At 33.9% G+C, this 18030-nt stretch overlaps 1 protein-coding gene across 3 annotated transcripts; it reads right to left on the reverse strand.

The window, feature by feature from the left end:
- Nucleotides 1–1083: 1083 nt before the first annotated feature.
- LOC120341746 (glycerol-3-phosphate dehydrogenase, mitochondrial-like) lies at nucleotides 1084–18001 on the reverse strand. Of its 3 annotated transcripts, none has more exons than XM_039410307.2 (14): nucleotides 17735–18001; nucleotides 16346–16508; nucleotides 16086–16170; nucleotides 15549–15686; nucleotides 15050–15213; nucleotides 8117–8423; nucleotides 6907–7100; nucleotides 6470–6604; nucleotides 5555–5719; nucleotides 4930–5075; nucleotides 4288–4497; nucleotides 3507–3665; nucleotides 2754–2855; nucleotides 1084–2260 (listed from the first exon to the last, which is right to left on the reverse strand). In XM_039410307.2, exons 1-14 carry the CDS (start codon nucleotides 17816–17818, stop codon nucleotides 2132–2134), a joined length of 2181 nt encoding a protein of 726 aa, XP_039266241.2. In that variant the 5' UTR covers nucleotides 17819–18001; the 3' UTR covers nucleotides 1084–2131. The 3 variants fall into 3 exon arrangements, with proteins under 3 accessions (XP_039266241.2, XP_039266242.2, XP_039266240.2); XM_039410308.2 differs by having other exon boundaries at nucleotides 3507–3650; nucleotides 17723–18001; XM_039410306.2 differs by having other exon boundaries at nucleotides 17723–18001.
- Between the last annotated feature and the right edge of the window lie 29 nt (nucleotides 18002–18030).

Here is an 18030-nt window from a genome sequence, read left to right on the forward strand (position 1 = left end):
GGTAGTTTTCCGTAACTAGATGCTAAAATTATATAAGTTTTTTTTATTAATAAAAACATCACATTATATATATATACACAGTGGATATAACACATAAATGCAATTGCGCTCAAAAAACGAGATAAATTTCCGATTTCTATATGGACTCTCAGTTTCCCCCTCCAACAGCAATGTTTTCAGTTGATAACATTTTTCAATGTGTATGAAATACAGGGTATATTCGTCAAGTTCGAGCTCTTGTTCACACTAAGCGTACATCATCGAACCTGAATAAATAGTTGCCGACATTGTCGGTTGTTGCCTTCGCCAACCACTTTTAACTTACATCGTGCCAGCTTCATCCTCTCCTCTCGTGTAATAAACTACAAACCGGTCACAAGAAGCTATTGGTTCGGAGCGCCAGTTTTTCTTTTAAATAGGGCTGGGAATTTCAGGAAAAACCCTTTAACTGGGTGAGATTAACCGGTTAACTGCAGAGTGACGTCAGACGCAATAAGTTATAACTTTAGCTTGTTACGTCACAATGGTTTCAATACAATTTCGCGTGATCTTACCCCGATATCGCTCGAAATTATTCCAGAATCCAGATCGTCCTGCTGCAATAGAGATGCAGCGTGCTTCGGAAATATAAGTATTTTGGGAAAACCCGATTACTATATTATATATATGCTATTTATGAGACCAATTTTCAGTGTTCGATGTACAAATTCTACTTCGAGACATCATAAAGAAAAACAGCATTAACTACGCACTTGTTGGGCGATATTGAATATACGCTGTTGCAATAAAATCGGGAACAATATATTTTTCCCGGAACTGATTCAGAATTATAATTGTTAAATTTCATAATCAGCAATATCGGTACTTTAATAATTTTTCACATTTATTGGGTCCTTACTAATACAGTGAGATAAATTTGTGATATACTAATCATTTTTGAAGAAAATGTACATTAAAAACATGATTTGTATCTCCGAAGTCAGTTAACGGTTAAAATAAACCGTAACCACCTAAATCGGTTAACCATTACCAGTCCTACTTATAAAAGTCGTAACTTGAATGAAAGAAACTACTAAGGCCATGTAAGCGTGAGCGTACTTTATTTCAGCATATCCCAAATGCAAATAAATTACAGAAAAAGTTGGATTAATAAGTGGATGCACAAACGCATCCGCACAATGCTTCTTCCATCGTTATTTCATTTGAATGGCAGTGTTCATTGATATTGCTTGACCGTAGTCAGGTTTGTGAAATTACAATTATATAAACGGAAAAACAAAAGACATGGAATTGTGTTTTGCGACAAATTATATTGAGTTCGCAAAAATTGATAGTCAGACCGCTAACAGGCAAAAAAAAATAACAAAGTTTATTCAGACTTGAACAGCATTTATTCAAGAAGGCGTGCATCATGTATAAAGCTTAGCATTATATAAATAAACCGATTTACGGCAAGTTACTGAATGGTGAGGTAGACCGCGTGGTACCTTATGCTTATGTAACGAAACATTGTGTCGGAGAAAACCATGAGTTAATGGGGTTGTCTAGTACCCAGCAATATTTCATGTTCAATTTATACCATGGTGTGTAACATTTGGCAACATATGCCTTATAAGCTCAAATAATCACATCAAGTAGGGTCCAGCAATAAGTGAATAATTGTGGCATGTAAAAATCAAGAATACACAACCACACCAGGTCCCACTTATGGGACAATAATACAAAAATAGAAAAAAAAAACTGCAAATATGTTTTAGTAAATCGCAGTGACTTTAAATTATCAAATTATACAAAAAATATTTTTTTAATATAGTTCCCATAAATATTTTTATATGATTATTGATACAAGGCTACAATCAAGATATTAACTAATAGCTATCAGTTACAAGTGACGCACACAGATGTAGATAGTATTATTTTTAACCATGCATGGCTATACATGGCTAGGCCGAAAGGTACACACGCCCATGCTTGGTAAAGTATTTATGGAATGTGCCGCATATATAAAGTACATTGTGCTGACTATAAGTTTTATATATTTGAGAAAAAAAAATCACAGCATTGCAAAAAAAATGTGCACTTCGATTGAAGATGAATTTTCTGTGAGAAAAAAAAATTGATTATCATAGATTTAAACTCCTCCTCCACTTCTGGATACAGCAATGTCTTCCCTTTCTTTGATTTTTCGAAGTTCACCTTGTCTCATAAATGTGGCGAGTCGATTTCCAATCACCTTTCCTTCACGCATGCTGCTCATCAACTAATATATCAAAAAAGACAGATATAATAAAATTAATATAGTGTTTTTGTGAAAATTAGAAATTAGAAAAATGACACAAATAATAGAAAAGTAGTTGAAAAAGAAATTGACTGGTGACAAAACCAACTATATAAAAATCTTTTTGGGTTCTACTTTGGCATGCGATCACAGCGGTTGTGTTATCTTGGTGCTTTTAGTTTAGTTAGGGTTAGGAACTGATTTGTATGAGGATGTTTCTATGAGATTAAACGCATACCACATTAAGTAAATGAGATCGCATACCAAAATGGCACCACTTTTTGTCAGTTCTTGCCCAAACCATATTAATATCCCATATTCACTGCCTGAGGGCTCGAGTGTTAGTTAGGCCCAAAATAAATTAGTGAGTGATGAAAATAACTCAAACTACCTTAATTGGGAAATAGGTAGTCCAATCAAAGTAATATCCCTCATATTCTGAATTTTAAGCTAAGTGTGGTCACTGGTTACTAACCTCTAAAAACTCATCCAATTCGACTTTACCATTCTTATTCAGATCTACCTCATTCAACATATCACTCAAATCATCATCTTTAATTTGTCCTTCCTCAAATTCCTGAAATGTAAATGTAAAGAAGATAAATGACACCTACCGTGTTTCGCCAAAAATGAGACTGGATCTTTTCCTCCGAAAAATAACACTAGGGCTTATTTTCGGGGGATGTCTTATATTTTGATTTAATGAAAATAAAATTACAAAGTAAAGAATTACGAGATTTTCAAATATACAAAAGTTGAAAACCATTTACTTATAATTAACACGTTTTTATTCAAAATAACTGCAAAACATAGACTACCAATCATTTAAAATAATCTTGACTAGGTCTTATTTTAAGGGGAGGGCGTATATTAAAACCCTTTGTAAAATTCAGGATAGGTCTTATTTTCAGGGTAGGTCTTATTTTCGGGGAAACACTGTAGTATTTACTCTTTTATTGACTTTAAAGATAGCAACTTATAGAAAATAATTATGTCTGTTTTGGTTACAGATGTCCATCTACCTTCAGATTTATTTCGATTTCGAATATCATTTATTCTGCAATAAAATCGTGATATATATCCAAATATTTCAGAGTTAAAGAGCCAAATTTCAAAGTAATACAGTTATTCCATTATCTGTATTTCTAAAAAAAAATTTTTGTGATACTATCTTGTTCTTAACTTCATTCATAGGAATTTAATAATATCTTGATGTGGTCATTCGTACCTGATCCAGAACACTTTTCAAATCATGTCTTGTGATAAACCCTTTACGTTCTTTATCGAACAAATTGAATCGTTTCTTATATCTGTCGAGATCGATGGGTGACAGATGAACGCCTTGACTATGTTCCAGAGCACTTTCTCGTGTCTGAAAAAAGTTGATCTATTTTGGAATCGAAAAAAGGTATGTTAGTCAAATATTTTTTTTTGTTAAATGTTTTACTGATGATGAATGAATGACGTCAAGATGAGTGAAATATCCATTCATATGATGACGAAAATGAGATGAGACGATGAAGTAGGCTTCAAATCACATGAGTAAATTTCTCTCTTTCTGAATAAATCACTCTTGGTGACTTCTAATAACAAATACAAACTACTGAATTTGGGTTTCAAATTTCTCTTTCCCAACGTTGTGGACGACTATATACGACTATACTTGAATATTTTATAAAGTTATTTTCAGATATCATCCCAGTGACAGCAAAAACCAATTAGTTTGTATATAAAGTAGTATTCTAAAAAGAATTGTTATTAAAATTTAGTTTAAACATATTGATATAAAAAGGTATTTGTATTATTGGCAATTCCCTAAAGGCAGCACTTACCTTACCTTAGCTTACCAGTAGATGACTATACAATTTTGAATAAATAAAAATTTTGTAATAAATTAGAAAATTATAAACCAAAAGATGACTGCCATGATTGCATCCATCATGAAAAAACAAAATGTGAGAGATTTCATCTATTTGCATGCATAACGAAAACAGTGAAACATCTTGTACCTTCTTTCCCATCTCATGATAAATAAATTCTAAAGCATCCTGTCTTTCTTTTTCCACTCTCTCTTTCGACCATTTCAATTCTTTCTTCATAACATTCAATATAGTAGGTAGAGCTTCCTCAGCAGCTTGTGTGTTCAGGAATGCAATCCTTGTTCTCCTTGCAAGAAAGTCAACAGCAGTGCATGCATATTCCTCAATTCCATAACTAATCTACAAATGGAAGCAATCGTTACAAAAATGAATTCACATTGAACTTTTGAATTGAATACCAGTATTATAAATTTACTCTGGATTGACTGACGTCGCATCATGCCAACTGTTAGGATTACATTTGCTATCGCTCTTTTGATTACCCTGCGCATGTCCGCAGGTTTGAATTCTGTGGGAATAATTACATGCAAGTAGATTGCTGGACCGGTGGTTCACGTAGTCGCTGGCCACTCATGGCTTCCTCCACCATCAACTCCATGCATCTGAAATAAATAACTGGCTAACTATTTCCATATCAGACATGGACTGGTTACTGGGCGAGAGGCTGTGGTTCCATATGATCAAACTGTCTTATAGGCTTTCCTCTCCCGATGATAAAGATGAAAATCCTATCCTACTTATTTAAAAATATCGTTACTAATTGCATCATACCTCAGCTTCAATGTACGGAAGATCTTCCACTAATCTCTTTCCTACAATCGGCCATCTTCTTCCTGTAACCATTGCCATTCTAGCTATTGCTACGGCTCTTGATCCATATGTTGTCGATAAATGCTTAGCAACGTCAGTTTCAAGACCTTAAAAAGAAGGCCAAGGGTGTAACTTTTAAAAATCATGCTAATCGAAAAAGTGTGTTTAGAATAATCCCGGTGAACAAATTTTTAATATATAACAAATGTCATTTTAACAATGAAATAAGTATTCACAACAATTGCTCTTGAGCAAAATTTGGGCGCTCCCAAGTATGTGTACCAATATGAAGGTAACTGATTTTGTTCGCCTACTTTACATCAAGTTGTGTAAAGGGGGGAAAGCCTATGGACCGGGGTACATTCACTTGGCTAACACAAACAGTACCCAAACTCGCTATAGAAATAAAATAAGAAGAATCAGATAAAATTATCGCCCAACCCTAAACCGGTACACATACAACAGGAGTACCAAAATTCGTTCTATTTATCAATCTGTATTTTGGGATATTCAAAACTGAAATATCATGGACATTCCTAATTGGTACTTGTTACTTGGCTTGTAAATAATGTGAATACAATCATACCATAATCCTGTGCAAGCTTTATATAAGAATTTGCTGTCCAGTTATGACCACCATCTAGTATCATGCCATCGGTACCAGATGGACGAGCAGGTTTCAAATCACAGTGTTTAACAGCAGCTTCCACTGCATCATATGCCATGGACCGGTATGTAGTCCATTTGCCTCCTACAAACATATTTTAATATAATATACATGTATAGTATACTGCATAGTAGATTAGATCAGGGGCGTGGAGACTCTGAGCTATTTGGTTCCGACTACGAGAAAACCAAATAAAACATAAAAAAATTTGGAATGTGCAAGTCATACTTAAATTTTTTGTAAAGAATGCCCCTCAACTAAATGCTTTTCAGTTTTCCATGAAAAGTTTGACTTCGATTATCACCATTCAAAATCTGAATTTCCAGGTCCAACTCCAGAGTCTAGACTCTCTAAAAAATTTGAAATTTCCACTTTGGCCCAGAGAGTACAAGTCTTTAGGTTTGAAAATAAGACTTCGGCTTATCTACAATATCAATGCTATCATGCTAAACTCAGAATTTAGGACAAAAATCAACCAAGGCCTCGCAATGGTTTAGGCCAGGGCTACTCAACTGGCGGACTGCGGTCCAAATCTGGACTATTTGATTTGGATCGCACCCAATTCTTCATTTTGGATCATTGGCCCCACTTTGGCTATGTGAAGGTTTCCTTTTATTAAATACGATTATAAACAGTGTGAATAGCGCTATCTTGATTAACAAATATTTTTTCGAACTATAATTTCTGGAAAGACCGGACCACAGAAATTTAAGTTTTGTATACGAATCCTTGGTAAAAATAGTTGAGTAGGCCTGGTTTAGGCTATCTTCAAAACACAATTGAAAGAGGAAATCTCTGATCTGAAATCTAAAGAAAACATGAAAGAATACAAACCTGCAATAGTAACAAGTTTGCTTGGGCTGACATGAACAACATGATTTCTTGAAATCGATTGTGTATTTTTGGAACTTGGATCTACGACAAGTGGTCGTATTCCACTCCAAGCAGACAACACATCACCTCTGCGAACTGTAAAAAAATCGTGGAAAATTTCAAGTTCAATCAAAAACAAACAGAAGTTCAAGTGTTGAATCAATGTTCTTCATTTTTGTACAAGTGATTAAAAAATTAAGGATTCTGTTTTGTTTGGGTCACACCCTGTATATTATTAATGTATGATAAAAGGGTTTCAGTGTCCTGGAGTCACCCTTGGGTCTGACGAACAGCTTTCTAAGTCAATAAGAGAATTATTTCCTGGCCAAAAACCAAACAATTTAGAGCATGTAAGAACTTCTATTGTAAAGTGAAATACATTTAATCAAACATTGTACCTCGAACATCAGGACTGAGATAATTTTTAACTTCATTCAATATAAACTGAATATCAGCTTCCCTGGGTTCAGGGTGTGGTGTGATGTCAGTAGGACTGTCCGTTGTTCCTGCAATTGTGTATCCTTCCCACGGCAAGAAGAAAATAACTCGGCCATCAGAGGTAGATGGATCTAACAAACCCATTGTATCAGGACTGTAAAGGTTGAAAATAGTAAAGCTTCAATATTTGTTTAAAATAGAGATTCAACGAAATAGATTAATATTAAAGATGAACTATAAGGAAATTTACTTTATGAGATATCTCATATGGAAGTATCATGATGGTGCAGTACAACGATTTTGGTAGAGACATTGTGATCCTGAAAAACTTGTATGTATGAAAAAGCATCAATTGGCATTGATATCAATGCCAATTGATACCAAGTGCATACAGCATACAGGTATGAGGTAATATTGACAACAGGTTGGTGGTTGGTACATTGTGCTGACTGCTGAGTGTTGCAAACATACTTGGCATTGCTATGCATCTAGAACAAACAACCGCTCAGCTATTCCCATATGACATGGTCTGGTAAGTGGAAATAACCATGTCGTGGTTTTTCGTATGATTAAGTTATTTTATCAGCCTTTACGTTTCCCTGGAATAAATATCTCGTCCTAACAAGACAATTTCTTTAACAACTTAACTGCAAAGTAAAATATAAACACAGCACAGAGCACTTATGTGACAACAACAACATCTTTGTAAAAAGTAATAATCACATTAAACATTATAATGGGTGACCCTAAAAACAGGAACCCATTAATTTTTTAATTACTTGAAATAAAAATGGGGTTGCATTTTGAATTTTGTTTCCACTTAAACTTTTGTTTGTGTATGATTGATTAATTGTACCCAAATGTTTCCGGAATCTAAGAAGGACAAACATTATATCCTCCCCAGAATATGTTCAAAATGACCTCTCGGAGATGGAGACAGACTTACATTCGACGTGCAAAATTTCCAAGTGTCAACAAAATTAAATAATTTACTCTCTTTTCATAAAATCAATCAAGAAATAAAGGAGTTCTATTATCGCTCCCCCCTTACCATGTTATCTGATAATCAAATCAAAAATTTGAACACTTGAGTTCTATGACGGCAAATAAAATTTACAGTACATAGAGAAAAACGCTTTTTTTTTCTCATGTACAATTCCAATAACCCACCTGTAATAATCAGGGAGAATGATATGAACACCAGCACTTGGTTGACAAATTTTAGGAATTTCAGCATCGTCCATAGTTCGAATATTATCAGTGAAAGGACCGGTGGCATTTACCACACATTTAGCGCGAATGTCAAAAACATTTCCGTTCATGTTATTTCGTACTGTAGCACCACAACAAACTTCATTGCCATCTTTGTCCTTTCTCTTTAACAATTTTAAGACTTCGACATGATTGGCAATGGCAGCACCTTGTCGAGCAGCTGTCAATCCTATTGCTAAATTCATCCTAGCATCATTGTGTTGACCTGAAAGATTGATGTTCATGGCTATCACTTGAGGGAATATTAATTATATTATCGCTTACCGGTATGTCCATATCCATATATGATTATCTCAACACTGCAGACCTATTTTTTACAAATAATCGTGATAACTGTGCATTATTAGAACCATAAAAATATTTAATTTTGCTTCATGGTACTTTACATATGGAATAGGATTGACATATTTATCCCTGGGAAGAGGAAAGCCGATAAGACGGCTGAATGCACACTAATTTTAGAGTGGCAAAATACAAGCTTTGCAACTGTCGTGGTGATTGATTCAATGATTCATTTTCATAAATATCTTTGCAAAAATGTTGAATCATTTGTAAATTGATTGGTTATTGATAAAAGCATGTAATGATGAACATGATAGGATGAGCCATGCATTTCTAACATTTGTGAAAAGCATGACAGGATATAAATAATGATATCACAATAACCTATGCTAGAAATTCATCACATCGTGTCGTGTCATAATACCGGTATATCATACAGGTACATGTCAAATTTCATTTAATAGTAATATACTATCAGATAGTTTGAATTAAAAAAAAATATGCCTAATACAATCAAAAATAAAATAAGTTTTGGACATCACACACTATGCATTGGATTAGAGTTCCAAAGTATCATCCATCTTCTAGCTACTTCAATTTAATCCCACATGCTGCTCACCCTGGTATGTGGAAGGCAATACTGCTCGAGCTGACCATATATTCGAATAACAAGCATATTGCATGATAAAATAGGTTGAGATTGTTATTTCATTACAGTGTTCACTATTAGCGCACTTTTTTGCGAAAATTGCGAAGCACTTTCGCAACTTTTTTTAGGGACCGCGAAATAGCACTTTTTTCCGATTTTGAAGAGAAATAGCACTTTTTTTCGATTTTGAATGGAATAAAAATTCAAAGTTGACAAATGTTTTTGTGTGCGTATTAAGTTGACAATTAAGTAACATACTAGTACTTTCGTAACTCAATTCTGCATATCATAACGATATTTACCGGAATTCTAACCTATGTGGTGAAGACATGGAAGATAAAGCTTTTGCATTAATGGCAAAATTCTTGTTTATAATATGATTATTATACAAGCACACCGATTCCGCTTCGACCGCGAAAACGCTCGGCGGCGTCTTTGAAACCAGATGTCCGAATGCAAGGCAGTGCGTTTCTCTAAACGAGAGTGGTCATGTGACTATCAATGACATCGATGAATTGTGACCAAATTACACGATTTTCTAGTACTGGTTTGACAGGTCTGTGTTCTCTTCTTAGTGAATTTACTGCCATTCAGAAATTTCTGATACTCGACACCACATTGTTTAGTAATGGAATGTAAACTTGGGCCATTGTTTGGTAAATTAGAAGAAACATTTAGCAGCATCTCACAGATTTGCAAAATCGCCAAATTGACAAAATACATACGTCGTATTAACATTTAACATCCATTTTATTGTAACCACGAATGTTAAAAGCAAATGGCGTTTCGCGGAATTTTGCGATATTCAGTATTAGCTAGTCTAGTCATTCACGATAAATCAAACTCAGACCAGGGTCAAAAATCAATCTTAACTATTTCCTCATTAATATGCGAGTAGGGGTGGGCAAAATCGAATATTTTTTCGAATTGAATATTTTTAACGAATGAGGAATATTTTTTATGCACAGCAGGAGTCTGGAACGTCGGTCGAAAAATTAGCAAGGAAGCCTTTTCTACTGGTTAATTTCGTTATAATAGCTAATTGTTTTTGTCACCGCAATCGTTTTGGCGACTATATCCTGGGTTTGGCAATCCAGGCTTACGCGTGCGTTCACATCGGCAACAGCTGTTAAGGGCATCAACGACAAATTTCAAAACTAAAATAAACATTTGCGTAGACTTGATATTACCTATCAACGTTTGTAAATTTACTGTCCCAATTTAAAGCGAATGGTATTATTATTATCGATGCCGGAATGCAAATATTTAATACGATAATTAACTTTTATAATTTTTTTATGGTGTCTGTATTAATTTACAGATAAACCTCGCAAATCTGAGATTGTGCCAATCCTGAATGTTGATTCAAAATTGAGATTAAATAATTCGGCAATAAAGGCATTTCTGCGTGGCCATAAGACGAGATGACTTTAATAAACAGCACTTCTTTAAGGATATTTTACATATGCGACTAATGCTAAAAACATTGGGCTCGAGTGCTCTGGTGCCTAATCAGGCGCTAATTGCAACTAATTCAACTCAAGTTTCAACGACTTTTTTCGTCTTCACGATATGTTATCTTTTTTTATTCGGTATTGATAATGATAAATAAAAAATGTGTAATTGTTGATTGCAATTCCGGAAAACGAACGAATTTAACCTCGGTTAACCGCGCATTGGAAAGCAAAACACAATTTATTAACATTACTTTACAATGAGTCACGGGTAAGAATTAACCAGACGGCTATCGCTAACATGTAGAAACAATAAATTTGAAACGATTTTGTATAAAGCGTGTCAACATCGTTTTTGTAAATTTAGAAACGTCGATAAGTAAGACAAGTAAATAATGTATTTTATGGAACTTTCATGAGATATTGGTGAGAAATATTATTTTGACCATGTCGAAATGCCATTATTGCCGATTTATTCACGTGTTTAGTTACTATCAGTGTTTTAACCCAAAGCTGAGTTACGTAAATACTTAACACTGAGTACTCAAGAGATAACCAATTTGCGGAATTTTTCAATTATTATTTCATACGAAAGTAACACAGACACGATCTAAAATTAAAAGCATAGAAATGTCAACTATCTGCTTCACAAATATCGCATCCCGGGGTCAGTAATAATATTATTGTTCGCTTAAACTCGGGACGGTAATTTACGAACTGATACAAATCCTACACAGAAGATAAAAATCAGAACAAAATCAATTTTCGTTGTGAATGCGCTCATTAATAGTTGTCTTTAAAATCTTCGCCGATGTGAATTCACAATTCTATCCGAAATATAAAAACCAAACTACGATGTCCGCCGTTACGTGAGAATTAATATTTGCTAGTGAATAAAAACATGCTTTAATATAGTTTAACAACACGATCGCAGCGACAAAAAATTTACTGCAGCCTTCGATTATGACAAAGTTATGAAATAATCATTGAATGACAATAAAAATTTAACTTCATTAACAATAATTTTCAAGTAATAGTTTCACATTTTCATGATTTTGATCGTCGCTACATGCGAGCGTGTTTTTGTACATATAAACCATGATGACACTACTGACATCTGCGAGTTATAGATCTCTCCAAATTTAATTTTCGCGATTTTTAATGTTTCATTTCTAGATGCGGATGCCCGCTGACTACGGATAAATGGTCGATGTTTAAAAATAGGACTTCGGACCGTTGGGCAAAGAAAGGCGGGCTACACGTAACTGCGAAATTTCGCCGTGAACGACCTTACATTTTAGTTATAAACGCATTACGTCGTCGCGAATTGCAGTTTTGGTGTAATGTTTTAACTTCCCCCTAATCTCCCGTTAAAAAAAAATCTGGCTGTGCCCCTGCCCGGTGATAATTCTAGCTAAAATGTTACAATTTTATTTACGGAATTTGCAAATTCACCATTTTGATAATCACGCCCTAATTATTGGTGCAAAAATACTCGAAATATCACGAATTTAATCATTTCCGATGTTCCTAGGCGCAATTCATGACGGCGACAGTGTGCGTTGTTACATCGAAATTCACGATTGATTTTACGTTATACTCTTGTTCACGATTTCAACACTCCACCCGCCATGCATGGCTGAGTGAGAGGTTCACATTTTCGAAACATTACTTGGCCAAGGATGGGAGGGATCACTAACGAGCTAATTGAAAGCACATTAAAAGGATTATGAATTGTCATTTTTTTCTGGTTATAGCCTGTACATGTTATACCATGTGTGGGCTCTCGGAACGTCAATTTACCTTTTAATTTTCGACAATCAATTGTATGTGCGGCTCCTACATGAAACGGCTAATTCATGCTGCCAATATACGGAGTTTGAAATCTGGGATATTTATTTCGAATAGTCTATTTATTTTGACTCTTCTAAAATTAGGAAGCTTTGTTGGTGCCTTTTTTGGCGCAAAGTATGAAATTGAAACGATACGAATATTTTGCCCAGTCCTATAGGCGAGGTTATGATATTAAGGCAGAGAATATTTGTAAGCATATCACTGAATGGAAATATTTTGCACCAAGACTGTTTGCAGAAGTTGATTTATCGAATACACGGAAAGTATTTATTTATCATCTCACTTGCGAACATCGGGGTTTGGGCGGAATTATACGATTATGTTGTTGTTCTTGAATAATAACTTTTTCGATGAATGTTTATTTTACTTTTGTGTATTAATTATGATATGTTGAGTTTTCGTTTATTTCAAATTCGAAATTGTCCGGAATACTCGAACAGGTGTAATAAGTGTTGATAGTATAGTGTAATCGAGTAACCAACTTAGAAGTCTTTAGAGATGTCTAATGAACTTGATGTTTTACGGGTGTCGTAACCCCCGTTTTTTTTTATTAAATTTGATTGTTCTACCTTCCGCTTATAAAACAACATCGTTATACGGTCATCTAAGGTAACTCTCGCGACCAGATCTTTTTGTTCTGTATGGCATCACCTTAGCGCCATTTATTACCGACTGAATTTTAATTGTGATTTATGATAAGTTATTTTCTGTTAGTTGGCGCTGATAACGTGGCTAATTTCTTTATAAACATTTTTAATATGTTTAAATTTAAAATTTTTTTTAAATATGTTCCTTACGTCTCTGCTATAATTGACAAGCGATAGCACAAGATTCAGCAACAAATGATAAGCAAAGCTATTTTATAATCATGGGTTGCTTAATAAAGATTTGCTAATTATGGCAGGATATAAAGAACATGGCCTGAAATATATAATTAACAGAACGATGTTTATTTTTCAGTCGACGAAAACCCTTAATAATAACGATTGCCGAAATCGCGAAAAAAATGAATACGGATTTTCGATTGTGATCAGATGACTGAGAGGGCACATGTTTTTTTCTCTGTTCAAAGCAGATATAAAACGAATACCATGTTGCCGAAAAGCGGTTACGTGTTATCTTTAGTTAGCCAATCAAAATAGTGGTAATGGTATATACAAGAGGTTTCTAAACTTTACAAACTCGGAGCGCAATTAATATTAAAATTACAAGTAATGGTGCATGGAAAAACGAATTTGATTTTATTGAAATTGAAACGCACACACATAAGAGTTTTACATTTCATGCACAACTAACCGATGCTACATGTGAGATTTGTGCACATGAACGATTATATATCGCGATTATTTATGTGAGAATGCGTACTTCTCTTTCAACTTTAATTTCCAGGATTTCGGCGTTCACGTGGTCGACTAAAAAAGATTTATCAAAAGGATTGGTATTTCGTGTCACACTCAAAATTATTTGGGTTTATTTTTTACATTCATGTTTTTTTCAAGAATCACCCTGTTGTATTTCCTGTACCTTCGCAAAGGAAAACTCTTTGGTGTCATCATTACTATTAGTGTAATTGAAAGTGGCGTTGAGATGCGAATATTTCATACTAGGTCTGCAGCATTAGAGACAGCGTTATTTATAAATGCTGGAAGTACATGGCATTTCTAAAAAAAATTGCAAATATATAATGTTTTCTACCCGATTTGAACTAACTGGCACGCAAACCAATGCAAGTCGATATTTGGAAATTACACGTCTTAGGGTAATCCGTGAGACAGTATAATATAAATTAGGCCAAGCTAGCTCATGAATGGGATTTCAAAGTGATCTTGCATAATATTTCGGAAAAAAAATCTTCGATAGAAAGTAGGTCACTCTATCTATAAAAACAGCGGTACTTTCATGGTGATCTTGCGTTATTTCCCAAAGAAAAACTCCCGTTAACCAATCTCTTAAAAGGGAAGAGGGCGGACTACTTTCAAGCATATTCTTTCGGACGAGGAAGCGTGTTATACTAAAGCGATATTGGTGATGGGGATGTCATTTTGCCCGGGTTTTGTACAAATGATCCCCCTCCCTAGCTATGGCCGGTAGTAACTAATATCTGCTTGTATCAATCGGTGTCTGTTAGATGGTAGAAACAAGTTTGCAAGGCTAGTCTGTTCAGGCGGGAGTGCGCTTCGTTACTGACGCTGGTGGTTGATTGCACGAAACTTTTATTCCCGACAAGTGTGCTTATCAGGTGTCCTTTGATGAATTCGCTTGATTTTAACAAGAGTTTAAACGAAACTTGTTAACGGAAAGACTTCAATTCACAATATTAACGGAAGGAGCGCTTTTTCGAGTATCTATGCTGTTTGAAATGAGTTTAAACGAAAGCTAGGGCACCTAACTAGTTAAAATCAGAAAAAGCACTTTCGCACTTTTTTTTTCGACTGCGAAGCACTTTCGCACTCATAATTTCCTTAGAGTTAACACTGTTTCATTATATCGCTCATTATTACAATTCTACGTTAATATGTCATGTTCTTAAAAATGAATAAACATACTGATTACAACTAAACACAGCACTGATTATTATTCATAGACACTCACCATCATAATACACTATGGAAGCTTTCAATTTCTCCTTTTTTAACATTGGAAACCTTTCAAGAGATTTTTCTTTACTCAAAACATAACTTGATTGTAAACATTCTTTGCCAGCGACAATATCGTACATTTTGATACCAAGCCAGTAATATGGAACTTGCCAATACCTGAAAATTGAGAATAACACTACGGTATAAATTGTTCTCGACATTTATAAAAATAAAAGATTAACAGAAAAAGATATTAAATGGAAAAATTCACTTTGCTCTTAAAATGTAGGCTACTCAGAAAACAAAATATTCATGTAACATGAACATAATCCAGATTTCGATTTGAATTGTATGGATTGTATATTGTGCCCTGGAAAAGAAATTTCAAATCTGTCTCATGTCAAATTGTTTCAATTTTTCATATTATGCGAATAAGACTCAACCAATAAGATTTTGGACAAAATTACATTGCGCTGATGAAAAGTAGGATATTATATAAACCAAAAGCATACTTGTACACAGGTAACATAATGGGTAAAGGTCCGGAAAGATGAGGTGCAATCTGAAGTAGATTTCCTCTTTCGTGCAATGCTTCCTTCACCAGCCTATATTGATCCATGTCAAGTCCCATGATTGCTTTCTGCAAGTACCTGAAAAGTATTGAAAATAATTCTGTTTATTCTCTCATCTCATAGCAAATATATGGAGTATAAGTCTTTGGCCAGAACTAGTTGAACACTTGCAATAAAATTTACTGAAGTTTTGTATTGCATCAACAAAACTAAGAAACTCCATTCATATGCTTATCTTAATTAATATTTATTACTTGAAAACTTACTTTTATTATGTCTGAATAGTATAATGATAAAGGGAGTAATGAAAAAAAATTATGCAATACAAAGAATCTAAAACACTTTGAACATTTCCAGAAAAAAAATTTGTATTGTAGAAGCTAACAAACAGGTAACATTTATTAATGACGTTTGAAATGTCAACACAATATCAGAATACAACTGTAAATGTCGAAATATATTTGAAATACATTTTACCTGACACCACCATGTAACAATTTTGTGCTTCTGCTGCTCGTTCCAGAACTGAAATCATATTTGTCGACAAGGGCAGTTGTCAATCCTAAAACATGAAATAGATATAAAGTGACTTTAAAAACGTTCAGATTACTGTAATTGGATATGGACATTGCATACCATACAATGAGAAAATTTTGTAATACATTTGATTTTATCAAGAGTTCAATTTCAAGTTTTTTATTATCAGACTGCTTACATGCATTGATTATGAGTATTACCTCTGGAAACAGAGTCCAATGCAACACCACACCCAGTTGCACCACCTCCAATGACAAGAACATCAAATTCCTTGGTACATTCCAATGCTTTTAATTGAGCCGCTCTTGATGGTAGAGGATTAGTTGTCCATTCTGGTGCAATCTTGCTTTCAGCTTGAAAAAACTTGAAAAACAAAAATACCTTTGATATTGGGTGTATGAAAAAGTAAAAAAAATTCGCAATCTAGAACACAATCTATAATTCATTAGACATTTTGTCGCTGATGACAAATTGCATGCTATTGCAGTGTTATTTATGTAAATACAAAAACCGACTATTACAATGTATAAAATTTGTTTTCAGGTACATTCACAAATACCAATAATACAACAATATAAGACCACATGAAACAAAGCAAGATCTCCGTCAAAGACTATTAGATCACACAGGCTTAAAAATATGTTCAATACATCCTGCATATTTTTATATGGACATTTTATATCTTAGATGAAGCATTCTGTAACACATCATCAGGCACTCAAATTTTTTCGAGCGATTTCAGATCAAGTAATGAGAAATATTCGACATAAATATTCTACATTGAATAGTATAATTATATTATAGTTTGCAAACTTTACATTTATATGTACAACACATATATTCAACCAAGCAACATAAATTAACAAATTGGTGAACTACCAAAATTTTCATTACAAACATACAACATACAAAAAGGAAGCAGACCTCAAAATAGACAGAGTTACAAATATAAATCAATGAACAATCAAAGACTAAAAGGACCATAAATAACATTTCACACCCACTTCTGCACATACTGACAACTTAAATTACAATACATCCATATCCATGTTCAACTGATATATCAACATGGAAATTTGATATATACAATATGACAAAACAACATAAAGATGAGAGTGCTTTCAAATATTAAATTATCACCAAATAATAAATTACCGAAATAACTTTTTCCCATAAGACATCACTACATTGGTATAAATTTTTTAAAATGTCATATTTTTTTAATCTCGCTGACTAACTATAAATGTAATAAATTATAGATTCATTTTTACAATATTAGTAGACTACATGACTACGATAAAGATTTTAGTTTCTTCATTTTATAGTTGGATTAGATAAGAACAGATAAGTCAGTAAGTAGACAGACAGATAGTCTGAATAGTAGGATCACATACCAGAATATGATAGAACAGAAGATCTTTGAGAAGCATTCACCAATCCATAATTGAAGAGATATGTAAAATACACAGAAACATATACAAACACCAACAATCATAATAAGTAAAATTAATATAAGAATAATATGAGAAAATAAAAATGAGGTCTTCATGCAGTTGGCCAAATACCTGCAATCCCACCTTTTTTCTTACCCTATGGGCATTCCAAGTATAATACTCATAAACAGCTACACCAAAGGCTCCAACCCCAAGTGCAACTTTTGTCCTACTTCCCATGCTTGATCCAGATATTCTAGTTACTCAAAACACTTTGCAATTTCATTGACTTATTGTAATATATCACCAATCAGCTTGCTGTCATTTAGTCTGTGCTTAATTCTTTTTACGCTAACAAAATCACACTTGCAGTCTTAACAAATTATTTATTCCGGCCGATACCCCGCCGAATGCAAACAAACTGGAAAATGGATAGTATGCCGAAATAAATT

The sequence above is a fragment of the Styela clava genome, chromosome 3 (assembly GCF_964204865.1).
Source record: "Styela clava chromosome 3, kaStyClav1.hap1.2, whole genome shotgun sequence".
Taxonomy (NCBI): domain Eukaryota; kingdom Metazoa; phylum Chordata; class Ascidiacea; order Stolidobranchia; family Styelidae; genus Styela; species Styela clava.